Below are 27,253 nucleotides of genomic sequence, written 5' to 3' on the forward strand. Positions count from 1 at the left end.
AATCAAACCAAATAAAAAACAAAAACAAACATGCTTTAGAAGACTTACCGTATTGGGAAACTCTAGATTCGTTCCGGTAAGCCTCGGGCTTATTTGTCGTGCCTTCACTTGGGGCCCGTTTGAATCCCGGTCGGATGTGCTGGGTTGGTGCGGCTTTTAAGTCAGATGTTATGTCATTGACGAACTTGTGATGCTTCTGCAGGAACGTGGTGCCCATATCGTTGGCTTGAGAATCGGCCTGGTTCTGGATATAGCTGTATTTTGGTGGTGAACCAACTTCGAGGTTCATGTCGTCACGTGTGGTCTTGGTGACGTGTCGCTGATATGTCTTCTTCGATGAAGACGAGGAATATCTGTCAAGCGTTTGGCTATTTTGCCTTTGGCTTTGAGTGTCAATATGAATCTTTGAAGGCATCTCGGGACCTCGATCGAATTCCATAGGTGACAGGACTCGTTCGTATGTGCGTGGCAGGCTAGTGCAACGTCCACCTGCGCCCATGTGAGGTGGTTCAACATGGCGATAACGTGGCTCTCCTTCATTTGGATTTGGGGTCCATAATGGACGTATTCTGGCGCCTTCTACTTCGCTCTCATAGTCTGACTCCCTCAAGTCTCCAGGCACAAATCTGGTTGGAGTGCCAGGTGGGGGAACACTTTGACGAGCTGGGGTCAAGCGGTTGGGACTAGTAACCGTATACGGAAAAGGTTCCAAGGGAGTTTCGCTGCGTTGCTTTTGTTCATTGCTGTCGAAGTGTATGACTCGCTTGGTCTGTTGCATGTTAACAATACGTTGGCAGGTTTCAGTAGACTCCTTCATTTGCATTGAGTTCTTTGTCTCGGTTGCCACCTTGGCCAAGTGCATTGGTGCACCAGTGACTGAGGTGTAGTACATGGTAGTCTTAGGAGAAGATGCAGCCTGAGTGGCTTCTATAAACTTTGCAGCCACTGGTTTGGGTTTGAAGACCTTTTGTTGTTGACTTTGACTCTGAGTTTGACTCTTTTGATAGTGTTCCTGTTTGATAGGTTCAAATTTTGGTCTCGATGGACCTTGCATTTGTGGAGGCTGTTCAAATTCCATTGGTGGTAGGGGGGATTTATGGCCATTGGAGATATTTGATCGACGTCCAGAGAGTGTAGGAGTTGGAGGATGAACCACTCGATAGCCCTTGATTTCGGAATCAGATTCGTAGGTGCGTGATACCGATCGGAAACGTTCGTCAATTTCGCTGCTATAATCGCTTACATCACCTTTATTGAATCTCGATGGGCTTACAGCAGTGGGTACAGGTTGGGGTTTCGGTGGGACGTTGTATGTTATGTTACTGACCATTGATGATTTTTTGAAATCCTAGAGAATGTAAGAGATAAAATTTAAAATAACCGCAGAAACATAAAGAAAAGAAGAAAAGCAAAGTGGAGTTAGAACATGCAGATGGGGCCTTAGACAAAATAATTAAGGAAGCGCACACAAAAACACGTACGTATTTACGCACACACACACACACAAACTCAGTTGCGAACCTTTTCTTCCCGAATGGGTGACGCACCGAAGCCATTTTGATATTGTTGCGTACTGCTTTGTTGTTTGCTTTCGAAAAACTGGCGACTTTCGAAGACTGATTCGAACTTTCGAGAGCTTAGCTCTTCAGTGTCGGCTGTGTAGCCGCTTACTTTAAGCGGAACCTGAGGAACTTCCATGGATTTGGGACGAGCGCCAACAACCTGTGGGGCCTTGACAGGCTTAAAACAAGATTCATCTGATTCACTGCCACTGTACTTCCAACGATCACTTTCGTATTCACTCTCTGAGGCCTCAAGGCGCACAAGTTTTGGTGGCAAGACTGGTGGTGGAGGCTTTACGATCTTAGGAACATCAAATTGATTGGGCTTAGAGTAAACCGAGGCTGGAGATGCTTTAGTTGTTGGTTGTGCTTGTGAAATGAATGTTGGCACGGAATGGGGCAACACTTTCGAAGGTCCACGCAGAAGATCAATTTCAAGGCTTTTCTCCATTGCTTCGACTAGAGATTGCCGGCGCTGTTCGGGTTGAGGAGCAAAACAGATTTCTGGAGGAGATCCAGGAACAAGATTTATATCAGGTAGTGGGTCTGGTTTTGGAGTTACAACCACAGGGATAGACACCGAAGTGACTTGTTTCACCAAATTTGGTGCAGAGAGCTCTCGACTTTCGTGCTCCTTGATTTTTTCCTCAAAGATTTGTTTGGTCTGCACAATCGTCTTTGGAACCTCACACTCCGGTTCACTCCTGTAACTGTGTTCATAGTCACTATTGTAACTTTCATAGTCACCGCCATTTTGAGTGGGTGTTGGTGTCCATAGTTTTTCCATCCTCAAGCCCTCAGCAGAAGGCTTCGGAGATGGTGATCGAGTGAAGGGTCTTGCTGGAGTTGGTAGGTTTGCAGCTGGTCTAATAATCGGCTGTCCGTACTCGATCTTTGTCTCTTTCACAAATGAAGAGCTTCGTGAAGTCTCTTCGAGAATTGGTGACATTTGGGGAAGAAGCTGAACACCACCCATCGGGGGTTCTTTCAACCCCTGCTGAGCCTGAGATTGCTCAATTTTCTTGATCTTGTCTGCCAGTTGAGGCTTTTGGTATTCAACCTTAGGAATATAACACATTTCTGGGGGAGAACCCGGGATAAGATTAAAGTCTGTCTCAAGTGGAGGTGCCCCTGGTTTAATGGAAAGCTGAGGACCTGTTGGCTTAGTCATATCTTGAAACTTCATATACTTCTCCTCTGATTGAGCTTTCATCGGTTGGTATTGTTGATGTTGCTTCTGCTGTTGCTGTTGAACTTCGATCTTCTTAAAGTATTCGAAGGACGATTTTTTGCTAACCGAAGTGGTTTCGGTTTGTCCATTTTCCATAAATGGAGTGGCTTGAACTGGGACCTGTGGTTTTGGTGCAGGTTGTACCGAATCGGTGACTGTTTGACTGTTTTGGAAACTGGTTGAGATATTTTTGAAATCCGGCAAGATCGGTTTGGTCTCTGTAGTCTGAGTGGTTGGTTGTGGTCGCTGTAGGACCGGTAAATCTAAATAGGCAGACTTGTGTTCAAGACGCATAGTTGCTGCAGTAGTGCAACGATGCTCGGTTATAATTTTTGATTCAGAAGTTCCATGCAAATCGGTTTCAGTTGTTGTTGTCGAATGATTTGTTTGAAAACCAGGTGGTTCTGGCTTAAAGGTCTAAAGAGTCAATTTTTTTTTTTGTAATGGAAATAATTTTTGAGAAAGATGAAAAATAGAATAAGATTTAAAGTTCTAGAGAAAGATGAGATATTATACAATGAAATCTTATGTTTTTATATGAAACACGGGTTCTTAAGACATACCTCAGCTGTGATATCCTTGGCATCATCAAAGATGACAGTTTTGACAACTTCAACCATTCGTTCCGGTGTTGGTTCAACAATAACACAATCTGCTATGCTCTTGGCTTCTCCGCCGGCATTAGTTGCTTTCACCATAAATTTACCAGAATCAGTAGTTTGACCTAGAAGGAATATGTTTCAGTCAAACTTGTCCCACTTTGAGAAATCTTTGACAAATTCTTACCTTTTTCAATGATTAAAGTGTGTGTATTTCCCACTGATTTGATTCTATGTTCGGACAAACCGACTTCTTTCAAAGGTTTATCATCTTTCAGCCATGTGACAGTTGGATCGGGTGTTCCAGTTACTTCGACTTCCATGACAATACGTTCGCCACGTTTAGCAACTTGGGCTTGCAGACGATGACCGAAAACAGGAGGGAAAATAGTTTCTGTGAAAATAAATGAATAACAACATTAGGATTTTATATTTGGAATTGCGAAACATAAATCTTCCATCCTATTTCATTAATCTCATGTTTTAGCATTTAAATGTACAAGAGTCAAAATTCTATCAGCACAATTTGTAATTTTAATGAATTATAAAACCAATCTAGACAAATTGGCATCGAGCCAAAATAAAAACGTATTCAGTTGAAAAAATGTGAAGTCCTTGGAATATCAAAAGATGCACTATTAATTAATCATATACCTACGGGAATGAATTTTGTGTTTTAAAATAATTCAATGATTTTTTTAATGAAGTCAAATTAATTCAGCTAACAATGCACATATTAATCAAAATTTTGTCAGACAAAATTCGTCATGAAAAAAATATCTTTCTCTCAAATGTTTTAATCATTAAAAATATAATTGCAATGTTATTTGCGATTGTCTTGGGTTTAGTCATAATCTGAAACAATGGCAAGCAATTCACCGAGAAAAGAAGTCACAGTTTAAGGATTTGTCATTTATTCTTATAGGAGATTTCATTAAAATTGTGTTTTTGTAATCCTGAGTATTTAATTGAAAATTTAATTGTTTTGATGGTTTTCTTTGACGAAAAACGAACTGCAAATTAGCGTACTGTCATTATCGTTACAGTGATTAGAAATCCAACAGCAAAGTTGTATCGGTCAAAACTTTTTATTTTCTCGCAGATTTGACACAGCGTTGGTTGCTCCTTAAACTTTTTACGACAAAAATGTAAAGAGATCCCTTTCCAATTAAATCAATTATATTATTTCTTGGAAGTGCTATCACCGCAGAATTAAGTGAACATATAAGGAACTTCTGACAACATTTCGAAGAGGGTATCAGAGATACCGAATCTAAAAACAGCTGTAATAAACTTTCAGCTGTTTGAACATGATAAAATCTAAAAAGAAAAGATCAGCACCAGGGCCTGAATAGGAAAAAAGTCAACGAACTAAATTAAAAAATAATAAAAGTGTATCGGGGCTGTGTCGAACCCTGCAAAGAGGACACTATAATTCCGGAATATAAAATATAGTTAGTGCTGACAAAAATGTAAGAATCACTTGCTAAAATTCCAAAAGGGTTAGGGTATTGGTTTTTACTGGAATAGTTAATTTTGTGGTTTTATTCCATCTTAGTCTAGGTTCGTTATTGCTTAATTTGATTGACAACTTTTAAAACCGTCTACAAATGGGATACAAATATGAATGACAATTTTAAGTACTGAAATAATGATGACGCTATACACGATTCCTTTTGTATCGTCTCAATTTCACAATAACGTGACTTTTATCATTTCGCGACGAACTTTACTCTTAACGACAAAATTATGGAATACTTTTCAAACAAATAGAACCAACTAAATGTTTCGATAACGATAGAATTCTCTGGAAGCCTAGAACTACTAGACTATAAGACTTATTGAACTCTTTTAAATTTCACTGCTATATTTCAACAGATTTTACTGAGAAATGCCACAGAAGATAATCACAAATTTAAGTTATTAAAAACGTTCTTCACAATTTTTGATTTACAGACCAAAAGGGCTAAAAACTTATATTTACATTTTTAAAACCGTAACAAGGCTAAAACTTTTGTACACTTTAGTAAAATGAACAATAGAACCCATATTCTAAGACTGAAAAAATATACATGCAAAATAAGTTTATCTTTAAAAATTGAAATGCCAATAATTTTCTCAAAAAAACCGTAATTTATTAATTTTTTTTTCGAAAATCTTTACAACTGTTTTTTTTTTAAGCTAATTTTGCAAAATTTTGTCAATTTTTGTACAGAAATATTTTACGTATGGAGTTAATTTTTGTTTATAAATATGTATATTTTTTCGTATTGTAATTTCGGTAAAAACTTAAACCCGTTTTGATGTAGCGAATTTTGAAGGATTTCAGTTTTTTTTTTAAAACTCAAAAAAAAAGAATTTAACAGTTTTGATCATCAAATATTATCTAGAGCTTCTTAAGTTGCTGAGGAAATAAATAAAAATAGTGTTTTTTTAAAGCAATACCTTTTTTATAATAAAAAAAGCTAAGTTAAGAAATGTTAAGGAACATTTCAAACAAATTAATGGGTCCGTTTCTCAGAAAATTGGAATTTTTAATTGTTGACCAAAAAATGTATATGATGGCTACTGTCATCTGGGATTCCTTTATATTTGACTTTTTTGTTGCAAGAAATAAATTGTATTAAAAAAGTAAGGTTTTTAAAAAGAAAACTATATCAGATAAATGGGCCACGTCTTGGATAACGTTACAAATAAAATGTTTAAAGTTTTGAATCATGTTCCAAAAGAAAGGTGTTAAATGATAAGGTATCCAATTGTGATTAGCTCTTCGAGAAAAAACATGATGAAGGAATTATTCTTGCAAAATTGCGATTGTTTCGTCGTTTGTGTGGCACATTGTACAATTTTTAAATAATTTCAATGTCGTTATATTTTTAGTAATAGCGAAGTTCTAACTTAGCAAATGTCAAAAGATGACTGCTTTCCAAACATCGGGCTATTCAAAATGAACCCTTTTGTTAGTCTGGTGACATTGGCAATTTGATTCAGTCCTTCTCTGCTTTAGTTCAATTTAATTAAATTCTTTTATTGGGGCATTTGAAACACAATTTCTCTTATGTATATAATTACATAAATGAATAAAAAATAAAGACAAAAAAAAAGATGGCTAACATGCCACTCAACTTAATATTTACCCTTCATGAAATACAATATATAATAAAATGAATAAGATTAAATACATAGATATAATTTAAGTTGTTTATCCTCTTAAGTTAGAGCATAACGCTTTCTCGTAAAAAGGTATCAAGCAATCTCCGTTAATGTCAGGCTTAATTATGGTAATGATCTCTTATTAACGATGTTATAAGGAGAAAGATAGTAGTTGTCTTCCAAACTGTTTGTAAGGTTTAAATCAAACAAGGTTCTTATAAGTGCGTTTGGATGATGTTAAGTGCGTTTAACTTTAATTTTTGTAAGGTTTGTTAAATATTGGACTGGTGGAATTATTTTGCAATCTTCATAAATTATTTTATTTGCGAAATATTTTTTAAATTTTCCAAACATTTTTCTCTCAAATCGTTAAAGCTCTTTAGCTACCGTAGGTGAAATAGTAAACCAGGAGCAAAATCCAATGCCAATATTGGTTGAATCAAAATACCAAAATATTTGTATTTTTGGGCATTCGTTTTGAGTGCAGTACTGGCTTTAACCTCGCAGAATAGGCCTTACATAATGTCTTTCGGGCGTGTTTATTGAAAAGGAATCTGTTATAAAAGTTAATATCTAAGTAATTAATTTCGGTTCGTAATGGAATAGGTGCGTTAATTATGTTTAGGGAGAAAGTTTAACTTTCTTTAACTGCCATATGATGGCCTTTTCACTAGATTTTCGAAAGCATGTTAACCTAAATTTGTCCGTATTTATATTTAAACCCCACTATTGGAAATATCCTAAAAGTAAGGGTTACTTTTGTTCTGTACTTTTGCTTTCTGTATGTCACTGTCTACTCTGGTATCGTCTGCAAATAGGATTCCATTAGGTTCTTCCTTCAAATAACCGAATCAAAAATCATATAAATATACATATATGAAACAAAATGGGACCCAGTACTGATCCCTGCGGAATTCCGGATAAAATTCGGAAATGATCTGACTGCTCAGCTTAACCGGTGAGAATCGGTTTTTAAGAAAACTTTGAATAATTCCCAATAGCCATGTGGGACAAAATTAAGTGTTAACAATTTATAGATCATCCATTTGTGCCAAAGATTATTAAATACTTTAACTTAATCGAATTCAACGAAATCCTTCATCTTTTAGATCTCAGGCGTGCCATGTTCAGTTGAATCTTCTTTTCTAAACCCAAATTGAGTTTGAGGAATAACGTTTTTATCCTCACAGAGAATATTGACTGGGTCAACTTTTATTTTTTCGAAGAGCTTTCCAATGTTGGAAAGCAAGGAAATAGGTCGAAAGTCGTTTAATTCTGTTGTATACCTAGTTTGAGCTATTGGTTACAATTTTGCTCTTTTCCAAGCTGAATGAAAGTGGCTCTTGTTAATGCAATGATTAAACAGAGATGCCAGTATTTTATCGACTGAATGGGAGCTTTTTCGCAGGATAAATTGGATATATTTTTTATTTTTCAAACCTATTCTGGAAATATGAACATGTTAGGGTGTTGTAAAGTGGCCTAGATAGTAAAAAAGTAATGATTGTTAAATTATTTTTATGTGAAGAAAATTCGGAAACTTTAAGAAGGACGCTTGATAAGCTTATTTAGACATTGAATTCTGGCGGATAGTTGCCAATCGTTTCGAGTTTTTATAAGTTTCATCGTGAGTTCAGGCACATCTTTATATTTGTTGTTTCTACGTACAAATATTTCTGAGTTAGATTCAACTGCCGAAGATATAGTGGAATTTTACGATATATTCTTATCCGTTTGTTTGTATGTTTAACGTGGAAAGTTTATTGTGAAGACTTAACCTGAATAATTCCCATTCAGCGTTTTTAAAGCAGGTCATTTATAAGCTATGGCAACTTCTACTCCTTTCTTTTATTTCAGAGCTAAAAATTTCGAAATCTTAGATACTCTTTTGTTTTCATAAGAACTGCTTAATTCTCTACTGAACAAAAATCTTATAATCGCAAATTTTAACATTAACAAAACGAGGGATTATTTATCAGTCACATTATTAAGAAATTAAAAGAATAACACACATTTTGTATTACTGATTTTTGAGAAGTGTTTAAAATAACAAACAACCTATAGTTCTTGCTTCGTCTGTTGACCACTTTCCAGAGAAAATCGAGCAAAAAGAAGAGAGGGATGAGTTTAATACAATAAGGTTTTATGAAAATCTTTTGTTGGAATTTTGAGAAATATAAAATTGAAGTTGAAAACTACTAATAGACAAACATTTTTTAAAAAAATCTGATAATTACTGGTAATAAACAATATTTTCTAATTATATTTTTATGATACCACGATCCGATCTTCCTACGCAAAGTGATCATCATTTTAATAGCTTTATATTTATGGAGAAGCTTATAATAAGTGGATAATTTATTGTTTCGAATAATTGCCATAAAACAAAGATTCCATTACTTTTTATCTTCCGTGATATTTTTAATCAATGCACAAAAAACATTCAACGTAAGTTTAGCCTTCTTTTCCGCTGAATTCTCATGCAGTATGTCAAGGCTAATACAGAAAAACAAGAGAAATAAAAAAAATTAAATTAAATAAATTTAATCAAAATTGTATTTATTTTCGTTTTGAATAATTTTCAAAAGAACCAAAATATTTAAAGAAAAAATATTCGTTATATGCTTTGCAGTTCACAGGCTTGCCGCTTGCTGTTGTAATTATAAACATTTGTTTGGCATAAATCGATGAGATGACATTTGGCGGTGCGCGAATCGACTTAAAAATAAATGTTCTTCTTATTTTCTCATTGCACTGTGTTTTCATTCCAATAGACATACGATTTTTGCTTATATTTTTGAGTAATTTCGAATTTATTCTAAAGAAAAACCCACAAAATATGACAGACGACGAGTAAATAAATCAATTATTTACTTTAACCCACCACACCGACCGCAAACAAATTAAATTAAGTCATGAAATATTTCTGTAGATTTTCTAATACACCTTAAATACATTAAGCAGCAGAATTAAATAACATATGTCAAAAACTTTATGTTTGAAACCACAAGAAAGAATAAAATATTTTATCTAATGCAATAAAAATTTCGACCAACCGAAGAAACATCAACAGGAAATTCATCCAAAAACATTTAAAAATAGCTTCGAATACTCACTTTTTACAACAACATCAGCAGTGCTTGTCGATTGTCCCATAGTGTTCGATGCTGTCACAGAATACCGCCCAGCATCCAAGACACCAACCTGCTTCAAGTCGATTGTCAGCCGATTGAACTTATTCGATATCTTAGTTTTGTCATTCTCGAACAATTCGGCGCCATTTTTGTGAATTTTTATTTCCGGCGATGGGAACCCATCGTAAATGGCCTCGAGAAATACATCAGCTCCCTGATCGACGATCTTTCCAACCAGAGGAGTTGTGAATCTGGGAGCAATTTGTTTGCGAGTGCTCTTGGGTGACAGATCACTGGCTGATTTAATTGATACCACAGATTTCTGCTGAATTGTTGCAGGCATGTCATTGCTCTTGTGGAATTCCTGGTAGTGGTGGCTTTCGACTACCTCGGGGCGTTGGGTGCCTAGTTGCTTGAGGCTTTGGTCGATGTGGGCACTGGAGGTGTGGACCTCCATCTGGGGAAGATTTCCTTCGTAGCTGTTCACCTGGGATGTTGAAGTCGTGGTGAAGGTTTGTTTCTTGATGGTCACACTCGAAGATCCCGTGTTGTGTTCTTGAGTGCTTTGTTGCATGTCGGCCACTGAAGAAGGCTGAAGACCATTTCCGATCAGATTCAAAAACGCAATACAAGTCGCCTTGCCTGTTTCATTTTCTGCAACACAACAAATCTTTCCAACAGTTTCGGGGCTGGCCTCGGGGATCGTCAAAACTTGCCTGTCGCCACTGGTTGAGATAAGGAAGTTCTTGCCGTGAACTGGCTGGTCATTAAAGAACCAACGTATCTTGGGGGTCGGTTTGCCCTTGACAATGCACTCGAACTTGATGACTTCTCCGGGATTTCCGTTCTTGTCACTGAAGAGTTCCGTAAAGGTTGGGCAGACGAGTTTCTCCTCGATCTCAATCTGTTGCACTCGTTGGTTGTCGGGCGCGTTTACACTCTTCACAATCAAGTGCGAGAAGCACTTAGCGTCTCCGGACTTGTTGGAAACTTTCACTGTATAAACACCTTTATCATCCACTGACACACTGCTGAAGACGAGTTTAAAGATACCTTTCTCGCTGTCTGCTATGATTTTGATTCTATCGGTGGTCTCTTCGAGCTCTTTGTTGCTGAGGTACCACTTAGCCTGCAGTGGTTGATCGCCCACAGCAATGCACTCCATTTCCACTGGGTCACCTTCAGCAACCAGCACGTCACTCAAGAACTTCTCGAACTTTGGTTGCTTGTCCAACGATACCGTAACACTTTCACTGTGATTTCTAGTTGCTGGTTCGGCAATGTTCAGGGGAGTGACCTTCAGCTCACAGCTGCTCGATGCTTCACCTGCGGAATTGATGGCCACAACCTTATAATGCCCAGCATCTTCCTGATAAACCTCCTGGATCAACAACGAACACCGATCGCCCTGGAAGAGCAACTGCACATCTGCGGACTCCTTGACAGGTCTCTCGTCATGATACCAAATCACTTCGGGTTCTGGCTGGCCCACGATCACACAATCCAACCGTACCGACTTGCCCTCAAAGATGGAGACATCTTTAAGCGGCAGCTGAACAGATGGCTTAATCGGCTCAATATCACTAGCCATCTCCGAATCGGACGTTTCGTTAGGTAGACGTCCCTTAACCATCACGTTACACGTACTAAATGCTTCACCTGCGAGATTTTTTGCTGTCAAAACGTATTCACCAGAGTCTTTGGGATATGCTTCGGGGATCATCAGCGTGACACGTCCATACTCGTACTGAAATTAAATTCAAACAAAAAGTTGAAAATTTCGAACAAAATTATTAAAAACGAAAAAGAATATACAAGAAAAAATTTAAATATATAAACATTTACAATGTCAGAATGTGTGAGTTTTGTTGGCTTTTTTTTAATGGGAATGTGTGCTTCCTTTCAAAAGCATCAGACGAGATGGGCAGTTTTCAGCGTTAATTTTCAGCTTTCAAAAACCAAAAAAATCGCAATAAAAATTTGTTATTATTTTCGAACACTCTGTCTGCGAGAAAGAAAAATCATCTGAGTTGAGTATGAAGAAGCACGAATTGTAACGCTGCTGATGAGATCTTCAAGCTATTTTTACACTTTGCATGCTTTGATTGTGGGTGGTAGGGATGGACTGACGCGATTTATAGGCCTGAAGAAAAATTAAAAAAAAAAACTGATGTGCACAAGAATTATATTTTATCCTATTTAATCAGAATTTTAAATGAGTGGGTGCTTAAAAGAGTCTATACACGACTCTACGTAAACGAATTGGTTGTTCTATTTTGTTTACGTCTTTAGGGCGGGTAAGAGCAACACAAGATCGTCAATAGTGCGGGAAGTGGCTTTATAATAAGCAGCTATGTTAATTTAATAAAATACATTAATATAATTATTATTAACAATTTATAATATTATTCGTTTGGCAAATTAAGTGGCCAAGTTTTCGAGAGATGTATACGAAACGAAAGTTCTGTGGGTTGGGTTGGATGTGAGATAGTGATTTGTCAACAGCAATGAAGACGAAATATATTTTGTGGTCATTCATTAAGGCATTAAGGCTTGAGAATTAAAAGCAAATTAATAATAATTGAGGAAAGGATAAGCTGTTTGTGGCAGAATTGACTTTTGTATTTAGTTATTTTTACCTAAAAATATTGCATCAGATTTAGATTCCGAAAATCAAAATTATGTTTTGATTTTATTTACATTTCGTTTTATTATTTTTTAGAGAAGAAAATGTTAATCAAAACTATCGTTTAAGAAGCTACAAATTATAATGTTGTTAAATTTCAGCTATTGAGCCTTAATTGGGCATGTTTTTTCGTCTAAGAGCTCAAATAACTTGGAAACATCAAGTATAGCCCTGGAGCTTATGACCGAACGAATTTTTCCTGTTACAAAATATTAAAACATTTCTTAGCCAAACATTTCTTGAATAAATGAAAGTGTGTCGTGTAGTATTGGCTTAGAAAAAAACATTTTGAAAAACCATTTAAACTGAAAACTAGTCTACATAAAAACTTTAAAATTTGCATTACGATTCGCTTCAAATAGCATATAACGTTTCTTTAAGAGGAAAGTCGAACCGAAACGAGTCGCAAATCGAAGATTAAGGGAAAAACTTGTTTATTAAATTAGTTTCCAACTCATTTTTGTTATGTCAAGAGTAGCGTTTTGAAAGACATTTGGGAAGGTACATCAAAATAAGTTTGTATTTTAGAGCATAGGCATAGTCAAAGTCTAAAAATGTTATATTTCGTTATATTTATAAAATAATTTTTAACCAACAAAATGTTGGAAAATTTTTTTAACCATAACTTCTACCAAGTAATTCTAGTTAAGTCCATTCTAGAGTTTCTTGAGATATCAGGGTTTTTTTCATAAAAAACTTGGTTTAAGCTAAGTGAATAATAAAAGCATCCCTGAATCCCTGGGGAACCGTTAACGAAATGAAATCTTAAACTCGCAACAATTTTTCTTGATTGAATATAATATTTTTAGCGTCATAATATTCTGTTTTTGTTAAAATTAATGGATATATGATGTTTCCTAGAAGAATATTAAAAAAAGCAATATTTTCAATTTTAAACTGTTATGAAAACTGGATTTCAGTAATTACACACGTTAATAAAAATGAGCAAAGCGTTAGAGCGGATTTATAAAAAAAAATCAGTATTAATTTTATGCATATATTTATACAAATATTTTCAAAATAAAATTTGGTATTCCACTTTTAAAAATTAAAAACATTTATTAACAAACTAGAATTCAATTATTTATTTAAATTTAATTTCAATGACTTGATCTTGCGTCGTTTTAATCATAGAGAAGTTTAGCCTACCAAATATTCCACAGTAGCTTATTAAAAATGTGCAAAATATTTGTTGATTATATTTCGAATTGAATTGATAAAATGAGTTATTTCAGTTAGGCATTAGTTAAAAATTCAAAATTTTGTATAAAAAGTTTCTTAAAATTAAAATTTTGATTTGTTGTTTATTGTTTTTTGATTGAAATTCGATTTCAAAATATTCATTCTGTTGTTATTGTTTCATTTAGTGTACATTTATAAGTGTTTAATAATTCCTTTACATTTTTGTATTCAATTAATTATTTATATCAAGAAATAAATAAATATAATTAAAAATAGCAAAATTCAGCACCCTAAATTCGTTACCCGAAAAACTGTGTTTTCTAAGATGTCTTCTACCAAATGATGTACCTATTTAATAATCAAAAGCTATACAATCATAATAGCTTTATTATTAATACTCTGATATTTCTTACAACTTAAGAATATTATTTATAATGTCAATTTTTAAGATGAAAGAAAATTAAGCTAAATAGTTACCTCACTCTTTATTAAGAAAGTCAAGGTAAAAATTATCTGTTTATTGAAAGAAGTCGTGGTAAATAATAAATCTTGTCTAATGTCTTTTGGCATAATAAAATAAATTTGAACTATTTAATCAAAATACAAATTCATGTCAGTAAAAACATTAAACTAGCTAACTAAATAAGATTGACACTAAATCGCTGAAAGAAAAATAAATATGAAACAAAAGAAAAATCTAAGAAAATAAATAAAAGTCAAAAACGTTCTTTTTCAAAAAGAGACACAAATAAATTTGCTTACATTGGGATTTATAACACAAAACACCAGCTAATACATGTGTCGATAATTTTTCATCAAAAACTTTACAAAAGAACAAAAATGACATTTAGCAAAATACAATTTATATCCTGCGCCGCCACCTATAAAATTCATCTAGTCCGCAATCTTTGATAGACTAGATTAATTCGAGGCTACATATTAAGTCCACCCACTATCATCGCATCGGTTTTATTTTTCGAATCAGGCCCACGACCGGTTGTGTTGAAAATCAAAATATAGAAGCACACAAGCAATATTTCTAAAATTTATGTTTATTCAAAATCAGAACATGATATGACGTAGTTTAATCGCTTTCCCACCCACTCGTTCTAGATTCCACTTTCGCTTGTTTAATTTAGAGTTTTTGTATTTTTTTTTTTTTTTGAGTTTTTGAGTTTGTTTTTGAAATACAAACAAAAAAATATTATGATAAATATCATGTTTTCTAACAGGAAAATCCACTCACCCTCATTTCACGACTCGCGTATGGCTTGCCATTGTGTGTCCAATATATTTCTGGTCTAGGGATGCCCCCTACCAAGGCTTCTAGTCTGATCTTTTGTCCGACACGCGCCATGACATTATTGAGGGGGATCTTGAAGTGTGGTGTTTCAGTTGGTTCGAGAGCTGTAAAAAAAGAAATCAGAGCGTTTTAGAATCTTTTGAAAATTATTTTTCAGGAACATCCAATCTTACGTTCCACAATGAGGCTAGCTGAACAGTGTTCGATTCCTACTTGATTCGAGGCACTGCACGTATAGATGGCGTCATCTTCTAGGAAAACTTCTTCGAACTTTAACTTTGCTTCGCCATTGTTGTAGCTGATGACGTAATCGGGTGAATCATCGATGCACTTGTCCTGTTTGTACCACTGAACGGTAGGCAGTGGGTTTCCGGTCACAATGCAAGTGAACTCAAATGGACTTCCTTCTGTTGCCTTGCCACTTTCGAGGAACTTGACAATGTGTGGTGGGCTCATTTGCACTTCGGCAGGGTTTTCCCGCACAGACAAGCTAGCACTGGTGTCAGTGACTCCAACCAAGTTAGAAGCCCTGCAGCTAAACCTTGCTGAATCGGCTACAAAAGTCTCCTCGATGAGTAGTGTACAGACGCCGTCATTGCTCAAGGAAGTCTTGTAGTCTGGATTGTTGTGGATGAGTATGCCATCCTTGTACCATTCGACAGTTGGAGCTGGACTTCCAACCACCTGACACTCAAACATGAAACGGTCTCCTTCTTTGGTCACAGCGTCTTTCAGGAGCCTGGTAAATCTAGGTTGAGAGTATTTGATCTCTGTAAACATCTCATTGATTTTCAGTTCCTTTCTTATTTCCTCATTATTTTCGGAATGGGCAACTTGGTCGTTGTTTCCATTGTCCTTGATGATGGTCACAATCTCAGTTTGTTCCCTGATGATTCGTTCCTTCTCTTCTTTTTCCCGAGCAATTCTCTCTTGTTCGACTCGTTCTCGTGCCAAACGTTCCCTTTCGACAAAATCTCTTTCCAATTGCTCCCGGGCAAGACGTTCTTTTTCAGCCTGTTCTCTGGCCATTCTTTCCCGTTCCATAAAGAGACGTTCTGCTTGCTCCCTAGCCAGCCGATCCCTTTCAGCTTGTTCTCTAGCTAAACGCTCACGTTCTAAAAAGTCCCTCTCAGCTTGCTCCCTAGCCAGACGTTCTTTCTCAGCCTGTTCCCTTGCCAATCGTTCTCTCTCAGCAAATTCTCTTTCAGCTTGTTCCCTGGCAATACGTTCTCGTTCAGCTTGCTGATTTGCTAGCAACTCTCGTTCCATGAATTCCGCTTGAGTTTTCTCCCTTGCCTGGCGTTCTCTTTCCAAGAACTCTCTTTCAGCTTGTTCTCGTGCCAAACGATCTCTCTCGGCTTGTTCCTTGGCAAACCGCTCTCGTTCAGCTTGTTCCCAAGCTTGCCTTTCTTTTTCGGCATTTTCTCTAGCAACACGATCTTTTTCTGCATATTCTCTTGCAAGTCGTTCCCGTTCTGCTTGTTCCCAGGCAATTTTTTCTCTCTCCAATTGCTCTCGAGCAAGTTTTTCCCTCTCAGCTTGTTCCCTCGCAAATCTTTCTCTTTCAGCTTGTTCTCTAGCCAATCGATCGTTTTCAGCTTGTTCACGTGCCGCACGTTCCCTTTCAGCTTGTTCCCGAGCTAAACGTTCCCTTTCCGCTTGTTCTTTTGCAAAGCGTTCCCTTTCCGCTTGATCCTTAGCAGCCTGTGCTTGTTGTTCTCTCAAACGCTCCTCAACTTTCATTCGCTCCTGAACTATACTAATGTCTGTCTTCAATTTTACAAATGATTGGAACAAAGTGAAGACGTCATTTTGCAGTGCTGTAGCTTTTCTAGCATCATGTCCACACTGATGGGCTTTTTCTAAACTATCACGTAATCGTCCTTCCCTGGCTCCAATATAAGTTTCAATGTCGTTGACTAAATTCGATGCTTCTACGGGATCTCTCAGATATGTTACTTTATTTGAAACGCTTGTGTAGAAATAACTGATTTCTCTGTATTCAGCATCAATCTGGAAGAAAAATAAAAATAAATTAGATTAAACAAAATGGCTTCCCATTAAAACTTTAGTACCTTTTCAACAATTTCAAAAAAGTCCGTTGCCGAATTCAACGAGTTCCGTTTCGATTTCACCTGTTCCTTGAAATTTTTCCATTTATCTTCAAGTTTCTTCAATTCATCTCGAACGAATTGTTCACTATCTGGATTAGTGGCATAAAGTGATTGAGAATTTTCCGTAAAGCTAGTGATCCTTTTTTCCAGGAGCTATCAAAGTAAAAAGAAAAGTGAAAACATTTTAAAAAAAAATGAAAACAAATGCGTTTTGAATTTTAAAGATAAATTTAATTTCAAAAATAGAATTCACGTCACTATATAGCGCCGGAGATTTATAGCTTCAGTATGCTTCGTTGAAATACGCCGCAGCGAGACACGCTCAACGTCCATATACCGAGGAAAGTCTGCAATTTTTCTTTTTGGTTATTTTGTTGAGAAGATATACAAATGTAAGTTCGCTTTTTGCAATGCGTGGGTGATAGACCGATGAAAAGGAACAAATTTGTATATGAGGCGTTAAGGCAATATTCGCTGATCAAATTGTAAAGATTAACTTTTAATTGCAGTCAAAGAAAATACATCGAGAATTTATATTTTGTAATTATCGGTGGGACCGAAATAGAAATAAAGAATTGGTTGTTAATTTAAAAAGTTCGCATTTTATTGGGTTGAGGTAGGCAGGATTATTTATTTCTAATAAGTACTGTCACTGTCAGTTTTGTTGTCAGCTGAGTTTTGAAAAAGTAGTTAGTTTAAAACAAAATTTTGGGTATTTTCTTATAGTGGGAGAACCACTGAACGTCACAATACACAAAGACTAAGGTCTAGAACATTAAAAAAATCATATTGCTTTTTATATTGGTGAGAAGAAGTATTAAGGTTCACTAGAACTGCGAACTCAGTATTCGAACAAGATCGCTAACATAAAAATCACCTTGCTTAGTAGCCTTCGTCTCACCGATTTCAAAACTTCTTAAAACGAAAAAAAAACAAAGGAATATTTTCAAAAACCATGATGACATAAACAAAAGAAACACTTAGTGTACTCGTTTGACAGTTAATTTACATGTTGCAAAAAAACATTATAAATTCGTGGAATGCGTTCCTATGTTTAGCGTTTTTCTTTTTTAATTCTGCGCAGATTACGCAACTGTCAAAAAAGTTTACAAAAATGTTACAAAATTTTCACATCTGAGCTAGTTCAGAGCTTTATAAATTTGATAAGGGTAAAATGGTAAACCAAATCGCGTTTATCTCTAAGGGAAGCCAACTTCAATTATTTTAAGGGTTTGAACGAAAATGACAGCTAGGAATTAGCTTAAATTTATAAATTTTTGTTCCATTAGGAAGCATTTGGTTGTTTCCAACATCAGAATGAATATTTGAACAAACAAACACTAAATATAAAAACTTAGCATATTTTTACTTTTTCACTTCATACATTTTTATAATAAATCCAGCCGGTAACTTTATTCTGAACATATGAGTAAATATTGAATAAGAACAATGCCGTAATTGACATTCTGTTTAGACATTTCTGACAGAATGAACTATTTACCTATCTACATATATATGTTTTCAAATTACAGCCGTGAAAAATGGACTTGAATATTTATATGATACCTATACAATTTATTTTTCACATATTATATTCATTGAATTTATTAGAAAATCATCCTACAAGAAAATGAACGTCTTTGCACTTTCATTTTTATTTTTAAATTTTGTATAGAGTACCTATACTTTTGTTGCACAGTTTTTAGTAACAACATGATGATGTCATTCCTTTGGGAGCAAGTCTTTTGAAATAATAAATTATTTTTCTTGGCTCGAATACAAAGAATATTATAAAATTGATTTTTCCGGCTGTTATTTTATTTTATTAACTTTATTTTGGATCTTTTGCTTTTGACACTGAATTATTAATTAAGTAAATAAAACATTTTTTTTCGCCAGTGGCTTGATTTTATTGAAAGATTTAAATTAAAACTAATAAATTCGATAAATAAATCTTAATTGTTTAACTGGGTGTGCAACAAATTAATTAATTTGATATCGCAACATTAAAGTTGCAGTTAAAAGTAGATATTAACTATTATTTCCAAAAAAAAATCGGAAATGTTTTCTTTTTCAAAATGTAAACAAATTCAATTTTATGTTTACATGAGTATTTTTTTATGTAAGAAGTAAGCAATAAATGGTATAAAAAAACACAAATAGAATTTTTCTTCGTGTTTTGATGGTTTTTATTATAATTTTTATAGTTTAAGAATGAATTTTGTGGTCGATATTTAGAGCACTAAATTTTTAGTTTCATTATGGAAGTAATTGCATTTTAAAATTGATTGCGTTATGTGCTGCGCCGATTGTCAAAAGATTTTTTAAATGAAAATATGTTTTTTGTTATTAACAACTATTATTTGAATTTACAAACAAAGTTGTGCAGAGAAAGGATTGGCCAAAATGGCCAATACAGCTTACAGCACCATGTCCTATTCATCTAATTGTCCATAACTAATTCACACCTTTAAGGTTATAAATCCTCAAAAACTTTACCATCCATCTATATGAGGTTTTTAAACAATGCAAGACATATCTTTCAAATGGTTTTAAAGAAAAACGTCAAAGCACGTGTTAAAGCACAAGACATGGATATCCAATTTTGGTCATCCCTTCGAGAAAAAATCATGATCAGGAAGTTTTTTTCTGTCAAAACTGCAAACTGTGACTTTTAGTATTTTCCAAAAATAACCACTGCCCAAAAGCGATCTTTTCAAAAATAGCATTCATATTAGAAAACTCATTAGAACTTTCTCAGATTTGCCAAATTCATCCTTTTATTTTTTATTTTTAAAACACAGAGTTTTGTAAGACTTGTGATCTTAGATTTCTTATCAATCCTGACTTTAGGAGATAGTTTATGAATTTGCAAGCGAATTTCCATCAATACTTATTAAGCCTCTCGTTTACGTATTTTGTTTTCATTCGGGTTGACTTTTAAATATAAAAATTTAAAAATTTTTAAATTACTAATAATATTTTTTATATAAAGAAATAGTTTATTTTGAAAATCTAGTTTTGTTAAATAGATTTTTAGTGGAAAAAATGTTTTACCAATATTAGTATCATTTCTTAAATTTTAAAAAATTGGATGAATAAAATTAATTTGATAGATATCAAGAACCGAACATCAATTTTTACCAAATTTCAGTACTATATTTTGTAAGTTTAATTTTTTTATGAAAAACCAGACTGTTGGATTTAAAAAAAACTACTGTATATCGAAAACAATATTTTCTGTGAAATAAAAAAAGTTTTTTTTTTTACCAACTTTTAGTATTGTTTTTTTGAGCAGGAGTTCAATTCTAATGATTTACTTTTATTTGTACAATCGAACATAACCAAATTGAATATTCAAAAAAAAAACACGTATATGACACAATCATGCAAGATGTTTCCAATAATATAGGTGGATTATATTTCTTGGATGTACCTGGTGGTACAGGCAAAACTTTCATTGTATCATTGATTTTAGCGACTATTCGATCGGAACAGAAAATTGCATTGGCACTTGCATCTTCGGGAAGTCCTGCTACATTATAAGAATGTGGTCGGACTGCACACTCTGCATTAAAATTGCCATTGAATGTACGGGTGATTGAAACTCCAACTTGCAGTATTTCGAGAAATTCTGCTATGGCAAAAGTTCTGCGATTAACGTCAATTATTTTATGGGATGAATGCACAATGGCGAATAAAAAATCAAAATTTAATCGAACAATGCAAGATTTACGCGGTAGTCAACAGCTTTTTGGTTGTGCCCTGATATTGCTGTCAGGGGACTTTCGTCAAACATTGCCTGTAATTCATCGATCAACTCCTGCTGATGAAATAAAAGGCAATTTGAAGTCATCAGTTCTTCGGACATATGTACGAAAACTGACACTGAACATTAATATGCGTATTCACCTACATAATGATGCAACTGCCCATGAGTTATCAAAACAATTGTTAGAAATTGGTGATGGAAAAATACCAATCGACAGTACCCACGGATTGATCACTTTACCGAACAATTTTTGTACAATTGCGCAACCTATAGATGAATTGATTGAATGCGTTTTTCCGAATATTCTTCAGAATTACAGAGATCATGATTGGCTGAAAAAACGCGCCATTTTAGTACCGAAAAGTGTTTATATCAATGCCATTAATTTTCAATTTCATGAGAAACTGCCAGGTGTAGTCACGATACATAAATCATTTGACAATGTTATATATCAAGATAAGGCAATGTATTATCTATCTGCTATGGTAAAAAATCACCCACGCAATTTTCTTGAGAGCCCTTTCTGCATCTTTCTGCACTTTTATCTGTATAATAAACCTTATTTGAAGTCGATATCTCTTCTGGTTCTTGAGCTTTGAAAGACGAAAAAACGTAGCGAAAGTACACACGAACGCACAGACATCATTCTAAAAATCTTTTATTTCGACTCAAGGGAATTTGAAACGTCAAGAATTGTCAAAATTTTCAATTTGAAAATCGGACCCATTACAATAACTTCCTGTGGTTAGTTAATAAAATAGGATAAGGTTAGTCGATTTCTATATTTTGAATGAAATTGAAAGTCGAAAATATATGTATTTTTAAATGGTAAGCTACATACAGAAGAATCTGAAAACCCATTGTTATTATTTGTTTTGTAAAAATTGGAGAGTTTCGAAATTTTTATTTCTGTATCTCCCGCGATTGAATCAATTTTTCTAATTTTTTAATATATATAAATTGTTCAAAGCTCCAATACTTCTCGATTAAGAAATCAATAATTATAAAATTAGGAATGACGTTTTTTGCTTATTTTATGAATTTAAGGAAATCACTGATTAGTTTTTTCCTACCAAAAAACCTACACACAAATAAGTACACGGTTTAAATAAAAGGTTCCATATTATTACTGATAAACAACATTTTCTTAAAGGGAATGAATTTTCATTTAAAATAGAAATCGCAGTATTTTCTAAACGGCGCTCATGGCTACGGTTGCAACATGATCGATGGATCAAATTTTATCATGATCAATTCTCACATTTGTGACTTAAAAAATTTCTCGAATTCTATATTTTAGGGCTTAAATTAATTATTTCAAATGTTAATAGTACCAGCTGCCTACATGAAACATCATATTTCAAAACCCTTTGAAATTAAATTATTTGCTTAGTTAGTTAATTAGTTTTCTTACTTTCACAAAAGTTAATATTTAAAAAAAAAACCGTTTGCTTACTTCTTCACATAAGGACATCATGTTTACAGTAAGACGGCATTATAGCTATCATTTGTTTTTATTATTGAAAACAAACATTGGAATTTTTTGACAGGTCGTTTATGGCTAACATTAAAAATTTCTGTCATTGAAAACAAAAAAGTTTTACTGTCAGAAATCTGTCATTGGAATTGTGTGAAATTGCAACACAAATCAGTGGAACAATTGGTTTCACTTTTGAACATAAAAGTATCAGCTGTTCAGGGAAATGAATAAATAGAAAATACATTTTTATTGAAAAATTAATGCGCAATTAGAATTTTTCTTCTCAAAAAAATTCTTTGTGAGATTTACGATCGATCAGTATATAATTTTCATTCCTTATCAAAGGGAAACGTCGTCAAATATCGATTTAAACATTTTTCAGGATCGATTTAAATGTTAGCTATAACTGGTTCTGAGGATACTTATGAAGTAGATACTAATATCATATTCATAAATAACAAACTTTATTGAAGCATAGTAGTTGGCATATTATTTGAGAAAGTGTTGTAAAATACGTTACCGATACTTTAAAGGAATTTAACTGAAAAGTTTTTGAAAATGAAGTATGTTGCAGAACCTATTTGAAGTACTTGGAAATGTGTTGACCTTGTGGTTTTGAAGCAGTATTACTTGAATAGTGCTAATTACCTTCAATTTATAGCTCTACTTTAACGTTATGAAAACACTAATTACTTACCCTTTCATAAACTTTTTTTTAAACAGTACTTTCAAATTGTTAATTTTAATTTATAGTTTACAAATTTTCAAAAATTATGACGGTCTGTTTGAATGTCTGTTTGACACTTTGAAGAAATTCCCTTTGGAATTTGAAAAACAAAGAACATCAACTATTAACTTTAATTTACAATATTATCAGCCAGTTGCAATCCAAGTTCCAAAAAGTTTTTATTTTATTTTTAAATAATGTCTGACCTCTTTTTAGTATGCATATCTTCCGGCATTTTGAGTAATTTATATTAAAATTTTAAAAAGTTTTAAGACCGCTTCGAATATTTTGTTGGTGTTTTCCGACTTGCATAATGTACCACCAGATTAAAAACTAGACTGGTTTTACTTTATTTAATATACCTACATATCTGACATTGATTGTTTTCCAACTTGGCAATACCTTAACATAAAACTAATGACTACATTAACTAAATAAATTAAAACACAAAAAACGATCATCTAATTTTTTCCTTCATTTTTCAAAAAGCACACAAAAAGATATACTGGAATTTTTGGCAAATGAATTGAAAAAAAAAACATTTAAAATTGCAGATGTTTTCAAAAACTCCCACCAGCATCGGAGTTGATTTTTAAAAATTTTATTTCAATTAGATTTATTTATTTAAATGCGAATCACTTTAAAAGAAAACAACTTTCTTGTCCTCGATTTCAATTGATATTGCTTCTTTTTTTTTTAAATTTTGTTTCGCAACTTTTGCTAATGTTTTCTTATGTCATTTCCAAGAAAACGCCCCCATATTTAAAAATATACATTTTTTTCGTTCAATTTTGAGAAAAAATCAAAACAGCTGGCTGTCACAACAACAATTAAAATACGAAAGACGAAATACGAAAAAAAAAAAACACATCACTCACCTCGATTGTTCTCTCGAAATACTCAAATGCCAATGAAGTCGTCTTGGCCGATGCCAAACTGTCAATACTCTGTCCATTAATGTCACTCAACTGCTTGCTCACACTATCCAAACTCCTATTAATATCGTAAAGGTCACTCCTGAAGCTCTCCAACTTCTCCAGTCGATCCAAATCCGACATTCTCGCACCGTTTCTTGACTCGAAATGAATTCGCAAATTCTCCAGTAATTTCAATATACGGTCCGTGTCGACTTCGCGTGCGCCCAACGGCTCCAGCACACGCACACGATCAATCAGCAACTCGCTCTGCGTTATAAGCGATCTAAAGTTATCCATGCAATTCTCCCGGAATCGCTCATGATCGGCTATAATGCGATCGATCTTCTCGCAACTATTATCGGGAAATTTCGATTTCTGCACAACGAAATATTCATCGATTTGCTGGCGTAGCTGTATGACGTTTTCGACAAAGTTCAATACACTTTCGAGAAGCGTGCGATAGTCATACTTGATGCCGTCCAGCTTGCCTTTGAGAGTGCGCAGGTTCGAGATTACCTGGTCGATCTTTTGCAGAGATTCTTGGTCTTTTGTTTGAATACTGAGGGTGGTCTGGATGCGTTGTTCGATTTCGTCCTGGGCTTGTTCGATGTCATTCACCACGGCCGTGAGTTTTTGTTTGGTTTCGTGGTGCAGGAATTCTGCATCGACGGATGGTGAAGTGAAGACCGGGTATAGTTGGGTGTCCACTTTGGTTGTTTTGTTGGCAGTCTGTGGGAAAAAAGATTTATGCATTTTGAATAAAAAGATACCGAGTTTTGGATAAAAGACACTTTTCATAGCAAACAATTGATACATTTTTCATTTTCAAGAATGAGGAAACCTCTTGACATCAAAGAACAAAAAATGCAGATTTTCTTTTTGAAATTTCTTACTGCTTTTGAAAATATAGGTTGGAAAATTGTCTTTTCTTGAAGAAAAATGAATCTTTTTGTGTTCCTAAAATATCTTTCACTTTTTGAGAACTTGAGTTTTTTAAGTTTTTGAAAAAATTATTCAAAATACACTTTAAACGCATCTTAATGATTTTAAATTCTTTTTTCTTAACACATTTGTATTTAATTTTAAAAACACTCACCTCATTGTTATCGTTCATAATCTTCTCTAATATTATTTCAATTTCACGCTTTTCCGCGATTTTCGTTGTTAGATTTTCCAAACTCGTTGTAACATCGATCTGGCGGCTACTGAAGCTGTTGATGATATCCTCGATGTCGGATCGAAGAGATTTCGTCTCAAGATATGGATCCACAATCTGCGTGTGTGACATAAATAGATACAAAGATAGTATTTTTCGTGTGTTGTATTTTAAATCAAATTCAGTGTTATACACGTGTATCTATATCTGTTGGATATGTTATGGTGTTAAAATTGGAGAAGAGAAAAAAGCCACAAGAAAATAAACACACAATTTCTCTGCTCATTAATGGAAGTGTGTGAGTTTGAGTATCTGTGTGTCCTGTCCATGTGTATGTGTTAGTTGAATGTGCTTTGAGGGTTGGGAAATGTGTTAAGATTATTTTTTTTGAGATTTTCTTTTGCAATGTTTAGATGGATAGATACTTTGTTAGGATTAGTAAAAACACTCTGGAAGAAAATAAATACACACAATGTGGTGCAGATAAAGGGTGTTTCGCAAAGAAAAAATTAGCAAGCAAATCAAAAATATTCGTTCTAATTTTGTATCATTGGAATTTTTTAAATTTGTTCATCGAAAGTGTTTTCTAAAATGTTATTTTGTAAATAACATGTTCAAACATTTTGAATTTAGAGGTGTCAAGGTTTTTCTTTTGGATTTAATAATAAACCGGTTGAGGCACTAAATGTTGAAATTTATTTAATAGGCCAAACTTTTTGAAATTAAGAAAGAACATTAGACCCATATGTCTTAAAAACCATCTACTGTTCTAAGTGCGTTGGTTTTCTAAGGGTGATGGTAAAACTGTCTATTTGTAGGTTTATTTTATTGTTTTAAAATACCCATGCACACCTAAGACCAATTTTTAAATAGTCAGTCAAATCAAACAATGCTTTTGAGTGAAACCTCATTTGAAGGGTGTTTAAAAGAACTTTCAGTAATATCTTTAAATTCTTTTGTAAGATCATATTTTAATTTAATCTCAGATTAAAAAAAAAAGTATCCTTTGTGTGTTTTAAATAATTTCAGAACCATTTTAATCAAATTAATAAGTCTTCTTGTTAAATGATGATAATAACATTTTTCAAATTGGGGTAACTTCATAAATACAAACAAAAATAAGTCTATTATGTATTTTAAAATTATTTTGAACACCCTGTTAATAAAATTTTATAAGATTTCTTAAGGAAAAAAAACATTAAATTTTGTACAAAAACAAGAAGAGTATAATATTCTAGTATTTTGGTGTTTGTTTGTGTTTTTTGTTTTTTAGGGAAAGCACCAGCACGAATGTTATAGCGTGTGCCAAGCACACGCATCTTGGAAATGGTCTATTTGAAGGATTGTTTCTTTTCTTGGCACACTGCTTGTCAATGATGCAACATTTCTTGTGAAGTTTCTCAGTTCTTAGATTTGGATATAAATGTAGTCGCATTAAATATATAAAATTTTACCTTAAATTTGAGGTTTAAGTACTTGACTTTTAAAGAACAGAATTTTTAGGAAGATAAATAGGCACATAATATATACTTTGTACATGTATGTGTTGTAAATACTTGTTCTGGTAAAGAATTAAAAATATTTGTTAAAGGCTACTGAAAACTTATTTTTGGTCAGTGATATTTTTGGAAAAAAGTGTAAGTAAAGAATCACTATTTAGAGCTGTGGATGATCGAAAATGTATTACAGATAAAAGTCAGTTTTTAGGAAATTAGTTAAAACTCATAATACATGCATCTTTACAAAACTAGCCCAGCGTAAAAAGACTTTCGCCAAACTATTAATTCATGATTCGAAAATTGCAACAAAAGGAACAGATTTTAATGCTAAATTGCACAGAATATATGGATATCTTTGAGAGAAATAAATATGTTGTTCATGAGCAGAAGAGAACAAGTCAAGAAGGAAGATAGTTGTGCAATTATGATAGAAGAGCTTTTATTCGAGATAGTGAAATCCTTTGAATACCTTGGGTCAATATTAGCATCCGAAAGAAGCAGCAGTCGTTTAAATGCTTTTTAATCCTTAAAGCTTAATGTAACTTGCAAGCTGCTTGTATTATGGTATGTTCTAGTACTGACATATTAATATAGGAAGTTTGTTTTTAATAAACGGACAAATTAGAACCATATATTAAAGCTGAAACGGTAACGAGGCAATCTAGAGATAAGTTTTTGTGGATATCGCAAGACAACTGGGACAAAATAACACACCGCAAAGCACTCAAAATTAATATA

The 27,253-nt window shown here is 33.9% G+C and overlaps 1 protein-coding gene across 1 annotated transcript in view; it reads right to left on the minus strand.

The window, feature by feature from the left end:
- LOC129945191 (titin-like) overlaps positions 1 to 27,253 on the minus strand; it is a 270,413-nt gene that overhangs the window by 160,084 nt on the left and 83,076 nt on the right. The window contains 10 exon segments of the mRNA XM_056054849.1: positions 49 to 1,348; positions 1,522 to 3,210; positions 3,357 to 3,517; positions 3,580 to 3,786; positions 9,662 to 11,426; positions 14,794 to 14,954; positions 15,024 to 16,863; positions 16,926 to 17,117; positions 23,822 to 24,589; positions 24,957 to 25,133. Of these exon segments, the coding sequence (XP_055910824.1) occupies positions 49 to 1,348; positions 1,522 to 3,210; positions 3,357 to 3,517; positions 3,580 to 3,786; positions 9,662 to 11,426; positions 14,794 to 14,954; positions 15,024 to 16,863; positions 16,926 to 17,117; positions 23,822 to 24,589; positions 24,957 to 25,133 (8,260 nt within the window).

This window comes from Eupeodes corollae, chromosome 2, assembly GCF_945859685.1.
Source record: "Eupeodes corollae chromosome 2, idEupCoro1.1, whole genome shotgun sequence".
Lineage (NCBI taxonomy): Eukaryota > Metazoa > Arthropoda > Insecta > Diptera > Syrphidae > Eupeodes > Eupeodes corollae.